The sequence below is a fragment of the Halichoerus grypus genome, chromosome 6 (assembly GCF_964656455.1).
Source record: "Halichoerus grypus chromosome 6, mHalGry1.hap1.1, whole genome shotgun sequence".
Lineage (NCBI taxonomy): Eukaryota > Metazoa > Chordata > Mammalia > Carnivora > Phocidae > Halichoerus > Halichoerus grypus.
The window spans coordinates 70,525,124-70,539,085 of record NC_135717.1 but is presented as its reverse complement, the minus strand read 5'-3'; the positions used below and the strand labels follow the sequence as shown (position 1 = coordinate 70,539,085).

Sequence of the window (13,962 nt, the reverse complement as noted above, 5' to 3'; positions counted from 1 at the left end):
AAACTTTCTAATGGACTTTTTATCAGGGCTAAAGCTTCCTTGATCTCCCCCTAACTGACCCTGCTCTCTTCTTCCTTCCAATTCTCTTATTTTGCACTAAATGATACTATCTTATGAAGTGCCACCACTTTATATGACATTAAGATATATACATTTATAGCTGACTAGGACACAGCTCTGCATAATCAGCTACGCCGGTCCTTAATGTCTTCCCAACAGTGAGGAAATCAGTAAGAGTGGAAAAATTTTGGCATACATCTCTGACAAACTTTGGTGCTGGAAGCTCACTTGATATTATTCCTGCATTTCAAATATTCTGCTCTTCCTTTTAAAAGAATTATTTTATGTTACCACCTTCCACTATAAAGAGCTGCTTTGTCCTTCATTTACTCCCGGTAGTCTCCGCCTTTCTCATCATTCCCTCTTTTCCTCTTATTTCCTGATGTTCCTTAGGTCTTAGAGTATCTTGAAATGGAACCAGTCATTTAGCTCCTTCAGTGGCACTCTCAATTTAATCTGTTGCTGACACCTGATAAGATATACAATTGATCTCCTTTTCACATTTTTCTTCTTTCTGTGCATTTAATAGGTGATTTTCTTTGGATATTAGAACACATCGGTATTCCCATTTTAAATTAACATTCTATCAAGTGACTTTTTAAGAAAATACAATTCTTACCTTCTACTTGTTCATTTAATATACGTGGTCCTTTCTGATCCACAGCTCCAAATAAATGTTTAACGTCTTTCTTTGGAACACTCTCAGAAATACTCTGTTAAAATTAACATCAAAAATGAGCTGCATAAAGACTTCCTAATCCTTTTCTAAGAAAATATCTGAATTTCCAACTTTAACAGCAATCAGACTTACAGATAACAAAAGCATGTATTGAAAACCAAAACATCTAAAAACCTCATATATGCTTTCTAGATCAAGTGTACCTTTTAATCTACATTTGCCCACTGACTCTGTACATTGAACATGGAAGGCCAGAGTAAATACTTTCATAGACAGAAGACTGATTTATATGTACATTTCAACAGGAACTAACAAAACACCTAACTCTCCTTTGCATTTCCCACCAAAATAAAACGACATTAAAAATATGTAGTTAATCAAATTCTTTAATAAGTATATTTGCTACAAATTTAAACTGTTCCTAATGGCAGAAACTTTTTCAGTGCTAAAGTAAGATACTTGACATGATGAGAAACCTTGGAGTATATCGTGTTGAGTATAAACAGAACACTGTGGTAGCTGCTGCTTCATTTAGATAAACAGGGCTTGGAATTTTTATTGATAGGAGAAATGATTGAATGAAATGGCAAAGTAGGAAGAAAAACTTTTCTTGAAATTATATTTAAATAATAGCAAAAAATTTTAGATGCGGGGATGAAACTCTTTAAAAAGTATAGTAAGCTTTCATAAGGGAAAAATAAGAACATTTATTAATTACCTAAAATGTACCAGGCACTTATTTTAGTATGCACATTTTATTTTCTACACACAACAATAACAATGATTATGACAATGGGGTGGATCTTCCTGCTTCCTGGTCATTCCCAGACATAAGAGTGAAATGATGAATAGATGTGATCCATGGTTCTCCATCTAGAATGTCCTTCTCCAAGACCTTCGCACGACTGGTCCTTGTCATCTGCCACTTGGCGGCTCTTGCCACGTTCAGAGAGATCTTTCCTGACTAACAAAATTCCACTCCCATTCTCATCCCCATCCTAATTACAAACTCCCCCAAAATTCCCTAACCTAACATTTCCATTTTCTTTATATGAAGCACTTACAGTAACTTACAATGGATTGTTGTTTCCTTATTTTTTCTGCTCCTACCACTACAGCCTAACCCCTCAACTTACACAGCCTGGTACGTAGCTGATATTTAATAACAGAAATGTATTTAAGGTCAAAACATTTAAAATAATCTCACTGAGGGGGTGCCTGCATGGCAGCGTCAGTTAAGTGTCCAACTCTTGATTTCAGCTCAGTTCATGATCTCAGGGTCATGAGATCAAGCCCCATGTCAGGCTCCGTGCTGAGCATGAAGCCTACTTGGAATTCTCTCTCTCCCTCTTCTTCTGCCCCTCCCCACCCCTCTCACACGCTCTCTCTCTCTCTCTAAAACATAAATAAAATCACCTCGCTGAGAAGGTCTCAAGTACCAAGTCACTTGACTGTCGGCCCTTACACAATGCAAGGGTTAAGGGCGTTGACAGCCGTGCAGTCAAAAATCCACATATAACTTTTGATTCCCCAAAAACTTCACTACTAATCTCCTATTGAACTTCCTACTTCAAAAGCAATTAGACTTAAAAATAGGAAAAATGTAAATTAAAAACCAAAACATTTAAATAGAAGACCTCGTATATGCTCTCTAGATCTAATCTACATCTTAATCCTCATTTGGCCATTGACTCTGTAATCTGAGCATGGAAGGTCAGAGAAAATCATAACCTAATGCTGACCTTACCAATAATGTAAAGTCAATTAACACATTTGGTATGTTATATGTATTATATGCTGTATTCTTACAATATAAAGAAAAGGTTATTAAGAAAATCATAAGGAAGAGAAAACAGATTAACAGTACTGCACTGTATCAAAAAAATAAGTCTGTGTGTCAGTGGACCCACAATTCAACCTCATCCTGTTCAAGGGTCAACTGTATACCTATACAATGTCACTGAAATGTAACATACCCCAAATTAGAAATCCACCTGCCCGTTCTAACTTTCCCATTCTTTTCTTGACACTACTGCCATTTATTTTACTGTCCTTCAGAAATCTTCACATTTAAAAAAAGTGTCCTCAGTATTTAATAAATCACTAAATACTGCTGTGATCATTTTAGTCCTATATTTCTATAGCAGCCTTTACAGTATACAAAGTGTTTTCACATTTGTTACCACATTTGTTCATTACACATACCTGAGACGTAGGTATTAGTACCATTTTTATGAATGAGGTCACTGACATTCAAACAGGTTAAACAAGTTTTTCTGGGATCCCACAGCTACCAAGTGACAGAACCAGGATGCTAGCGTATCTTTTGACTTCAAATACGGTGCTTGCACCATTGTGTAGCACCTGCCTGTGCTAAGAGATCAGGCCCTTTTTACCTCCTTCCACAGTCTGTCACCTTAGAATAGGCCATCATCACTTTATACTTATGTTTCTACAAGTATGGCTGCCACAAAGATACTCAATGCATACTATTTTAACTATCCAAAATGGCTTTTACCTATTAAAACACCACGAAACCAGGGACACCTGGGTGGCTCAGTCGGTTCTGGGATCTAGCCCCATGTGCTCAGTGGGGAGCCTGCTTCCTCTCCCTCCGCACCTCCCCCAGCTCATGCTCTCTTTCTCTATCTCTTTCTCTCTCAAATAAATAAATTAAATCTTTTTTAAAATAAATAAATAAAACACCACTAAACCAAGTTGTTATTATAATCCCAATGCTCCTTGTAAATCTACTTGACAATCCAAATAAAGTACTTTCAGGGCCCCTGGATGGCTCAGTCAGTTGAGTGTCCAACTCTTGGTATCAGTAGGGCTCTGCGCCCAGAGTGGAGTCTGCTTCAGATTCTCTCTCCCTCTCCCTCCTGCTCACTCACTCTCTCTCTCAAATAAATAAATAAAATCTTAAAATATATATATATATATATGAAATACTTTCAAGTCTCAGGCATTAGCTTTTCAAGTTCCAAGTTGTAAAAAACTATAATCCAAACTTTCTAGATCTCATCAGGAATTTTGCACATCCATATACACCACAGAATCACATCTGGCCATAGGTTGGCCTGGAGTAATTCTTTAGTTTTTTAGATAACTTAATTTCAAAACGCAAACTAATTCCTTATCACTCCTAAGCCTCAGTTTTCTGCAATAATACTACACAGCTTTCATTAAGTTAAGCTTGCAAATTAGCAGAACTGTATTATGCTGTATTATTATATTTAGCACATCATTATTTTATCAATTACAGGTAAAAAGTATAAGGAAATAGTTTTTATGGGCAAATGCAGAGATGACAGAGTAAAGTCTAAGCATCCCTTTTATGCTTTAACATCATTCAATGCTTATATTTTAAAATAATAAGAAAACAGTACCTCAGAATCCCAAGGTGATTCTCCATCTTCCTCTTCTCCTAATCCCAATGCTGACATCGTAACTATAAAATACAGTCACAGATACATTAATGAGAACATGTATTATTATGAATTTTAAACATATATACAAGCTTATCCCCACTCATGAATATTTCAATAAAATAAAAGTAATAGCAGTAAAGATTTTCAGAGGGTTGAATTATTTTCAGGAAGAAAAAGTTGGTAGTAGTCGGGATACTTAAAAAGAAAGACAGCAAAAGAAAAATATCTTAATGAAATGCATAACATATCTGGATCTACATACTTTCAGATTTCTTTATACTAGCATTTGAGCATAGGAAAAAATTCACAGATGTTTACTAACTTACCACACTATTACTTTTGTATCCTCTATCAGCAGAAGTCAGATTGTCATTAACTGTTTGCTCCTGTGGAGCACTTTGAGTAATATTAATACCATTGTCCTCTTTTCCAGTTGCCGGCTGCACCTCTCCTTCCTATAAAAACAACACAAAACAAAAACCCAACTTCAGAAAACATCACATTAATTCACTTGTTCACTCACTCACTCACTCAGAAAGACAAATACATACCGTACCTGTCAAGTCATAGGCACTATCGTGGGCGAAGCTGGAAATATAAACAACAGAGACTGCCCTATATGCTAGTAGGGGTAGAGATGGACCAAAACAATTAAGAACAGAAGAGTATCATTTACTAGCTCTACAGGTGAAGTGAATAAAGCACAGTGAAGGCACAAAGGAGAAAAGAGTTGCATACGGGAAGCTCAGGAAATGCTGCAGATAGGGCTGTATATTGACAGACAGACAAGGTGCACAAGGAGGGTGCGCAGGACATTCTAGAAAAGGTAGAATGAGCGAAAGGATGAAGTATGAAATAATGCAGTAAGTGACGATAGCTCCAGAATGTGGCAAAACTAGAACACAATTTTTGGGAATGGGATAGAGAGAGATAATTGGAAAATCAGGACTGAACCAAACACAGCAAGTGTCATGCTAGAATATGAACTTTCTCCTTCATGTAATGGGGATCCACTAAATAAGCAGAGGAGTTACATCGTCAGAAAGATATTTTAGAAAGGTCTGACAGCAATGTTAAGATGAACATAAAGGAACCAAAACCAGAAGAGTATTTCAAAACTATACATGAGAGAGTGAATTATGATAATAAGATATGAAAAATGGTAAGCAGGGACAAAATACTGAATGTGGTGATTTTTTTGTTTTGTTTTTTACTTTTTTTTTAAGATTTTTTATTTATTTGTCAGAGAAAAAGAAAGCACAAACAGGAGAGTGGCAGGCAGAGAGAGAAGCAGGCTTCCTGCTGAGCAAGGAGCCCAACTTGGGACTCAATCCCAGGACCCCCGGATCATGACCTGAGCTGAAGGCAGCCACTTAACCGACTGAGCCTCCCAGGCGTCCCTTTTTCTAATTTAAATTCAATTAATTAACATATAATGTATTACTGGTTTCAGAGGTAGAGATGTGGTGTTTTTTTTTTTTTTTTTAAGATTTACTTATTTTGGGCGCCTGGGTGGCTCAGTTGGTTAGGCGACTGCCTTCGGCTCAGGTCATGATCCTGGAGTCCCAGGATCGAGTCCCACATCGGGCTCCCTGCTCAGCAGGGAGTCTGCTTCTCCCTCTGACCCTCCCCCCTCTCATGTGCTCTCTCTCATTCTCTCTCAAATAAATAAATAAAATCTTTAAAAAAAAAAAAAAAAAAGATTTACTTATTTTTAGAGAGAGAGTGTGTGTGCGTGCAGGGGGAGGGGCAGAGGGAGAAGAAGAGAGAGAATCCTCAAGCAGACTCCCTACTCAGTATGGAGCCTGACACAGGGCTGGATACCAGGACCCTGAGATCATGACCTGAGCCAACATCAAGAGTCGGATGCTTAACCAAGTGAGCCACCCAGGTGCCCCTGGATGTAGTAATTTCAGGGAAGTTTGGAGTCCAGTTTTTCCTGCTTCAGTGTTTCAGTGGTACAATATACTAGGATGGGGAAAACAAATGACAAAGCAGATTACAAAAAGTCAGGCAAGAGAAATGGGTCAGAAACAATGTCTTCAATCTGGGACATACCAAATTTGAAGCACCCAGGAGACTTAAGGAGAAAGTTTTAGACAAATACATTTGGAGTAGGAAAAAATGACAGGAAAAGCACATGATGTTAATAAAACATAAATATCTATAAAATATACTAACCTGATGTAATTAAATAATGTAAACCTACACAGAACTCTGAAATTTTCAGAATAAAAATAAAAGCAGGGAGGGAAAAACCATGGGATTCAATATTTCATTTATATACTTCAACATTAGTTTCAAGGATAGAAAATATACTTTTATTAATATAGGCAAGTTAGTGGGCACCTGGGTGGCTCAGCTGGTTAAGCATCTGACTCTTGATTTTGGCTCAGGTCATGATCTCAGGTTTGTCAGATTGAGTCCCAAATCAGGCTCCATGCTCAGTGGGGAGTCTGCTTCTCTCCCTCTCTTTTCCTCTCCCTCTGCCCCTCCCCCCGACTCTCTCTCCCTCTCTCTGAAATAAATATTTAGAAAAAAATATATATATAGGCAAGTATTAATTTCTGTAATGAATAGCATTTTTAAGATTAATAAAAAGATTTAATTGCAAAATACCAATTCAAGATTTTGTAAGAATACTTTTCTAAAAATTAATTTTAAAAGATTTAAATTGTAGAAGAGAAATACTTATGGGATTTTAGAATTTTGAGACATCTTTAAGTACTACTACAATGTACGAGAAAAATATAAAACCCTATTTTAAAATTCACATGATTTTCTTATTCCACTGTGAACAGCATACTAATAGCTCTAATTTCCTATCTGTGAATATAGGATGGTAGTTAAAGACTGGGGAAAGAATCTAGTATTAAAAAATTAATAATCATGATCATCCAAGTTGAAGGTTTTAAAGTCTCCAAATACATGTATGATTATCAAGCAGGACCCAATATTCACATGAGGAAAGAAGAAAGGGACAAAAAAAAAAAAAAAAATCAAATCACCATTATTTCTGAATTTCAGTAATGAAAGAATTCACATGTTAAATTTAACAACTATGGGGGCGGCTGGCTGGCTGGCTCAGTCAGAAGAGTGTGTGTGACTCTTGATCTCAGGGTTGTGAGTTCAAGCCCCATGTTGGGTATAGAGATTACTTAAAATTTTTTTAAATCTAAAACAAAAATTAACAACTATGAATACTAAAGTTTCCTGAGAATACTATAAAATGTATCTACTATTGGAGATATTTGAAAAAGTAAAAATCATCTTCCAGAAATAATTCTGTATACTCCGTTGGCAACCTTTCCTTCCTTATGATTCCACAATGACAAACAGTTCATATTAGAAAAAAACTATAAATTGTGAGTTCATTCATTTGATGTGTGTCTGTGTATCTATTAAATGCAGATACAATTAAAAATAAATTATAAATCACAATCCAGAAACAATTTTATATTTTTTCTTTAAGAGTGTTACAGCTTAAAATTTATTTCATTTATTGGATAAAGATTAATAACCTCACTTACATAATCAGAAATTTCAGTTTTAATTAATGAAAAGACTAAATGTTTACTTATTTCCTCTCTTTCGTCTCAAAAAGATCTAAAACCTACCAAGATTCTACCACACAGGAAGTTAAATCAGAAACCACAAGAAAGGGCACCTGGGTGGCTCAGTTGGTTAAGAGTCTGCCTTCAGCTTAGGTCATGATCCCAGGGTCCTGGGATTGAGTCCTGCATCAGGCTCCCTCCTCAGTGGGGAGTCTGCTTCTCCCTCTGCACCTCCCCCTGCTCGTGCACTCACACTCTCTCTCTCACAAAAATAAATATATCAAATCTTAAAAAAAAGAAAGAAAGAAACCACAAGAAAGACAATGGCCAAAAATTCAAAATTCAGAATAAATCTGATTAAGGCCTAAAACAGATTTCACTTTGCATTATCTATAAACACAGGTTTTGCTAAATTAAATATAAGATAGCACACTTTATTAAACTTAAATGGAAGGATAAAATTTTCTTCCAGTTCTTCATAAAAGTCAGCTGTAAGTCATTCAGAAGAGTCTAAGCATTTTTTTTATTACTTGACTTTGTTTTCTTATTTTGCACTTAAAATAATTTCTACCATATTTTGTAATATAGAGTATCTGCTCTCCCTTAGCCTCACTACTGCTGTTGTGTTTTTATAATAATCTCTCTCAACTCTTCAATCTTTACATTCATCTTGCCCTTCTTAAATGAATTCTTCCCCCCACCCCCTCCCTCCTCTTCACATCCATCTAGCTGTTCTTTCCAGTTGCTTTCTAATTCTTTCCTTCCATAATGGCATACCTAAGAACTGTTTACTCCCACCAACCTTTATAAATCTCAATGTGGTACTTACCTCTCTGTTGTTATTACATTATTTCCCCTTATGATCTTGAGGACTTCCGTTTTTTCCTAAGATTCTTTTCATTATAAGGATCAAGAGGATGGTATGTGAAAAAAATAGGGAAAAAAGTTTAAAACAGAACAACTTACCTTTATAACGCCATGGCCTGCTAACGACTTGACAGAAGGTTTTGAAAAAGCAGGACAAGAAAAGTCATTGGCTTTGAATGGTGGTTTGTAAAGAAGTCCAACTATATTTTCATCTTCATAATCAGAATTATCGTGCTCAGACAAAGTTCTACCTCCTGGTGTTATAAGGCCGCATTTTGTTCCCACTTAGTAAAAAACAAAATAAAAAGAACATGAAAATATCTGTAATTTCGAATTACTGAATCATATAAGAATGGACAAAAATCAGTGAATAACACGTCTTCAAATAGCTTACCATTTTTGAATTGCTCAGAAGCATTCATTAGCGCTCTTAAGTTTGGTTTTGGGGCAGTCTAGAAAAAAATTAATAGTTTTAAGGATTACAAGTATCACATTTGATAAAATAATTATAATATTCCCCATTATCAAATGAGCACCACTACACAGAGAACACAGGTTTTGGAATCATTCAAATGGAGATTCAAATCTCAGTTCTGCCATTTACTAAGCCTATATTTTCTCCTGGGATGAGGATTATGAGAGATTTAATAGCCAGTCCCAAAATGTTATTTTCCTTACCCCTAACTGATTATTATATAAATTCTTCCTCAAAAAGTTAAAAATAAAGCTACCCTACAACCCAGCAATTGCACTACTAGGTATTTATCCAAAGGATACGAACATAGTGATCTGAAGGGGCACCTGCACCCCAGCAATTTACTTTATAGTGAAAAAATTAAATTCTTTACTACAGTATTTATAAACAAATAATTGTAGAGGGAGAAAAGTCAGTGTTATTAGGGATATACTATGAACGAAAGCGTCTGTTTTAGATATATTTATAATATATATGTAATGTATGTATTTACAGTATATACGTAATATATATATTTATAATATGTAATTCAAAAAATTTAAGAGACTTCTGTTTATAGTATATCCATAATCATATTTACATATACCGAAAAATATTTTTCCACCTACCTTTACCTTATCAGTACCTGAAAGCTATAAATTATTACTACAGAGAGAAAAAAATAGAAAAAGAAATGTTTCTAACACATCAACTTGCCACATGGAGGAAGAATTGGTAATGAGAATTCTAAGGAGAAATGTACACCTTGAAAGGATATATCTAATGAGACACAGATGGGGTTAAAAAAAAAAGTTGAGGAATTTTTATCTAAAATTCTGAGCTCATGGGGCGCCTCGGTGGCTCAGTCAGTTGGTTAAGCGTCTGCCTTTGGCTCGGGTCATGATCCCGGAGTCCTGGGATCAAGCCCCATATCGTGCTCCTGGCTCTGCGGGGAGCCTGCCTCTCCCTCTGACTCTCTCCCCTCTCATGCTGCTTCTCTCTCTCTCTCTCTCAAATAAATAAATAAATAAAATCTTAAAAAAAATAAAATAAAATTCTGAGCTCACAATTAGAGGATACTAAAAAATATAGTGTAACCTTTTTTCTTATTTATTTCCTCAACATAATTCATTTGCAGTTATAAATCTTAAACATAAAAAGGGAATATAGGGCGCCTGGGTGGCTCAGTTGGTTAAGCGACTGCCTTCGGCTCAGGTCATGATCCTGGAGACCCGGGATCGAGTCCTGCATCGGGGTGCCCGCTCAGCGGGGGGTCTGCTTCTCCCTCTGACCCTCCCCACTCTCATGTGCTCTCTCTCTCTCATTCTCTCTCTGTCAAATAAATAAATCTTTTTAAAAAAAAGGAATATAAATTTGAGCCATACTTTTAAAAATTCATATATTTAATTATGACACATTATGCACATTAATTATAACATTCCATTATACAGAATTCCATCTGTCTGCTCATTTATTCACATTCAAAAAATATTAAATTGCTTCTTCCAAGCAAGACTTTATTCTAGGTGTTCCAGGAGATGCACAATTACATTTCCTAACATCCAGTAGCTTATAATGATGCAGGGGCTTTAAAATGAATATTTAAATAAGAATGAAATTTTAAAATTTAGAATCTGATACAAAGATTGAGTAGATGTTTTTAAAAACTGTAATATAAAAGATTTCTGAAATTGACATTTTACCATATGGGTATGAAGAGCCTCTGCTTCTAGAGCTGATTATTATTTTAGGCAAAACATGTATTCTTCACTTAGATAAAGTTTTAACTATACTCTTAATGGAATTATTTTGAAAACACAGTGGAATAACTTTGCAATATAAATTTTGAGAAACAATTTAAATTTCTGAATTTCCACAATTTCTAATATTATTTTAGTCTAAATGTACAACAAAGGATAGAAATAGAGAAAAAAGTCTTTTGTAAAACTCTATGTTACCAAGGGAAAAAATGTCCGCAATAATTGAATCCACTAAAGATTTCATTTAGGCATGAGTATTATAAACGTCATATTAATAAAGAAAGAAAGAAAAAGAAAGAAAGAAAGAAAGAAAGAAAGAAAGAAAGAAAGAAAGAAAGAAAGAAAGAAAAGCCATGTTAAGATAACTTAATACTCACAGAAAAATCCTTATCCTTGACCAAATATCTTATTTCCTCCATTATGGAAAAGCTTTTCCCAATATAATTTTCCTGTCATTATGTATTTTCCAGCCCATTTTTTTCAGCCTCCACCTTCAGTATTTACCAGAGTAAAAAAAAAAAAAAAAAAAAAAAATTTCAACTCATCATATTTCTACAAAATGGTTTGTTCTGATCCACTTTCCATTACAAACATAAAATGATGATAGGTAGGCCACTGCTAAATTTTAAGAGTAAATAATATACAAACTAAATTCAGAGCAGGAAAACAAATTTCACAAGAGTACTTTACCTTGATATCAAAATTAAAGTCTTCATCACCTGATGTAGGCCATGAATCATCAGTACCAGGTTTAATGGAAATACTTTAGAGCAAAAACATACAACAAAAACAAGTTCATTAAAAAGAAAAATCGAATGAAAGGTCAGCTATTTACTGAATGAAGTTTCTTGATATACTTAAAATTTGGCCTCTGTTTTTGTTGTTTTTATTTTAATTCCTGTATCATTAACATACAAGTGCTATATTAGTTTCATGGATACAATATAATGATTCAGCAATTCCATACATCACCCAGTGCTCGTCATGACAAGTGCATTCCTTAATCCCTATCTCCTATTTCACCCATTCCCCCGCCCATCTCCCCTCTGGTAACCATCAATTTGTTCTCTATCGTTAACAGTCTGTTTCTTGGTTTGTCTTTTTTTTTTCCCTTTGCTCATTTTTATTGTTTCTTAAATTCTACATATAAGCAAAATCATATGGTATTTGTCCTTCTCTGACTGACTTCACTTAGCATAATACTCTCTAGTTCCACCCATTTCATTGCAAATGGCAAGATTTCATTCTTTTCTATGCCTGAATAATATTCCATTGTGTATGTATATCACTTCTTTACCCATCCATCTATCAATGGACACTTGGGCTGACTCTTGTAAATAATGCTGCAGTAAACATAGGGGTGCATGTATCCCTTTGAATTGGTGTTTCTGTATTTTTGGGGTAAATACCCAGTAGTGCAATTACTGGATTATAGGGTAGTTCTATTTTTAACTTTTTGAGGAAACTCCATACTGTTTCCCACAGTGGCTGCACCAGTTTGCATTCCCACCAACAATCCAAGAGGGTTCCTTTTCCTCCGCATCCTCGCCAACACTTGTTTCTTGTGTTTTTGATTTTAGTCATTCTGACAGGTGTGCAGTGGTGTCTCATTGTAGTTTTGATTTGCATTTCCCTGATGATGAGTGATGTTGAGCATCTTCTTATGTGTCTGTTGACCACCTGTATGTTTTCTTTGGAAAAATGTCTGTTCATGTCTTCTGATCATTTTTCAACTGGGTTGTGTTTTGGGTGTTGAGTTCTATCAGTTCTTTATATTTGTATACTAACCCTTTATCAGATATGTCATTTGCAAAGATCTTCTCCTATTCATAGGTTGCCTTTTCATTTTGTGGACTGATTCCTTCACTGTGCAAAAGCTTTAGATTTTGATGTAGTCCCAACAGTTTATTTTTGCTTTTATTGCTCTTGCCTCAGGAGACATAATTAGAGAAAAACAAAACAAAACAAAACAAACCACTGCTACAGCCAATATCAGAGAGATTACTGCTTGTGCTCTCTTCAAGTATTTTTATGATTTCAGGTGTCACATTTAGGTCTTAAACCCATTTTTGAGTTTATTTTTAAAGAAAGTGGTCCAGTTTCATTCTTTTGCATGTAGCTGTCCAGTTCTCCCAACACCATTTGTTGAAAAGACTGCTTTTTCTCCATTGGATATTCTTTCCTGCTTTGTCAAAGATTAATTGACCATATAGTTATGGGTTTATTTCTGGGGTTTTCTGTTCTATTCCACTGATCTATATTTGTTTTTTGCCAGTACCATACTGTTTTGATGACTATAGCTTTGTAATATAACTTGAAATCTGGAATTGTGATACTTCCAATTTCTTTTTCAATATTGCTTTGGCTATTCGAGGTCTTCAGTGGTTCCATACAAATTTTAGGATTGTTTGTTCTAGTTCTGTGAAAAATGTTGGTATTTTAATAGGCATTGCATTAAATCTGTAGATTGCCTTGGGTAGTATAGACATTTTAACAATATGTGTTTTTCCCATCCATGAGCATGCAACGTCTTTCCACTTCTTCTGTCTTGACACAATTTCTGTCATCAATGTTTTATAGTTGTTAGAGTACAGGTCTTTCAAAATTTGGTCTCTGTTTTTAAAAAGGTTTTCATTATCTATCTTGCCTCCACCTCTCCGAAGATGTGAAATACCTAGTAAAGACCCAGTCTTAGTTCCCATAACTAAGAGTGACAGGCAAGGAATTCTCTGAAATGTTTGAAAGTTAATTGTTCAAAAGTTAACCACAATGAACTATCACCTTACACCTGTCAGAATGGCTAGAATCAAAAACACAAAAAACAAGTGTTGGTGAGGATGTAGAGAATAAGGAACCCTTGTGCACTGGTGATGGGGATAGAAAATGGTGTGAAAAACAGTATGGAGGTTCCTTGAAATATTAAAAATAGAAATACCATAGGATCCAGTAATTCCATTACTGGTTACTTACTTTCCCAAAGAAAATGAAGACACTAATTTGAAAAGATATATGCACCCCCATGTTTACTGCAGCATTATTTACAACAGCCAATATATGGAAACAACCCAAGTGTCCATCAACAGATGTATCTCTTACACACACACACACACACACACATACACACAGAGGAATGTTACTCAGCCATAAAAAAGAATAT

At 35.2% G+C, this 13,962-nt stretch overlaps 1 protein-coding gene across 1 annotated transcript in view; it reads right to left on the bottom strand.

Moving 5' to 3' along the window:
- Nucleotides 1–4,487: 4,487 nt before the first annotated feature.
- Nucleotides 4,488–13,962, bottom strand: part of LOC144382184 (ankyrin repeat domain-containing protein 26-like) — a 38,422-nt gene continuing 28,947 nt past the window's right edge. The window contains exons 2-4 of the mRNA XM_078074142.1: nt 8,986–9,043; nt 8,691–8,875; nt 4,488–4,625 (exon numbers count right to left, since the gene is read on the bottom strand). Of these exons, the coding sequence (XP_077930268.1) occupies nt 4,488–4,625; nt 8,691–8,875; nt 8,986–9,013 (351 nt within the window). The 5' untranslated portion in view covers nt 9,014–9,043. The remainder of the gene's footprint in view (nt 4,626–8,690; nt 8,876–8,985; nt 9,044–13,962) is intronic.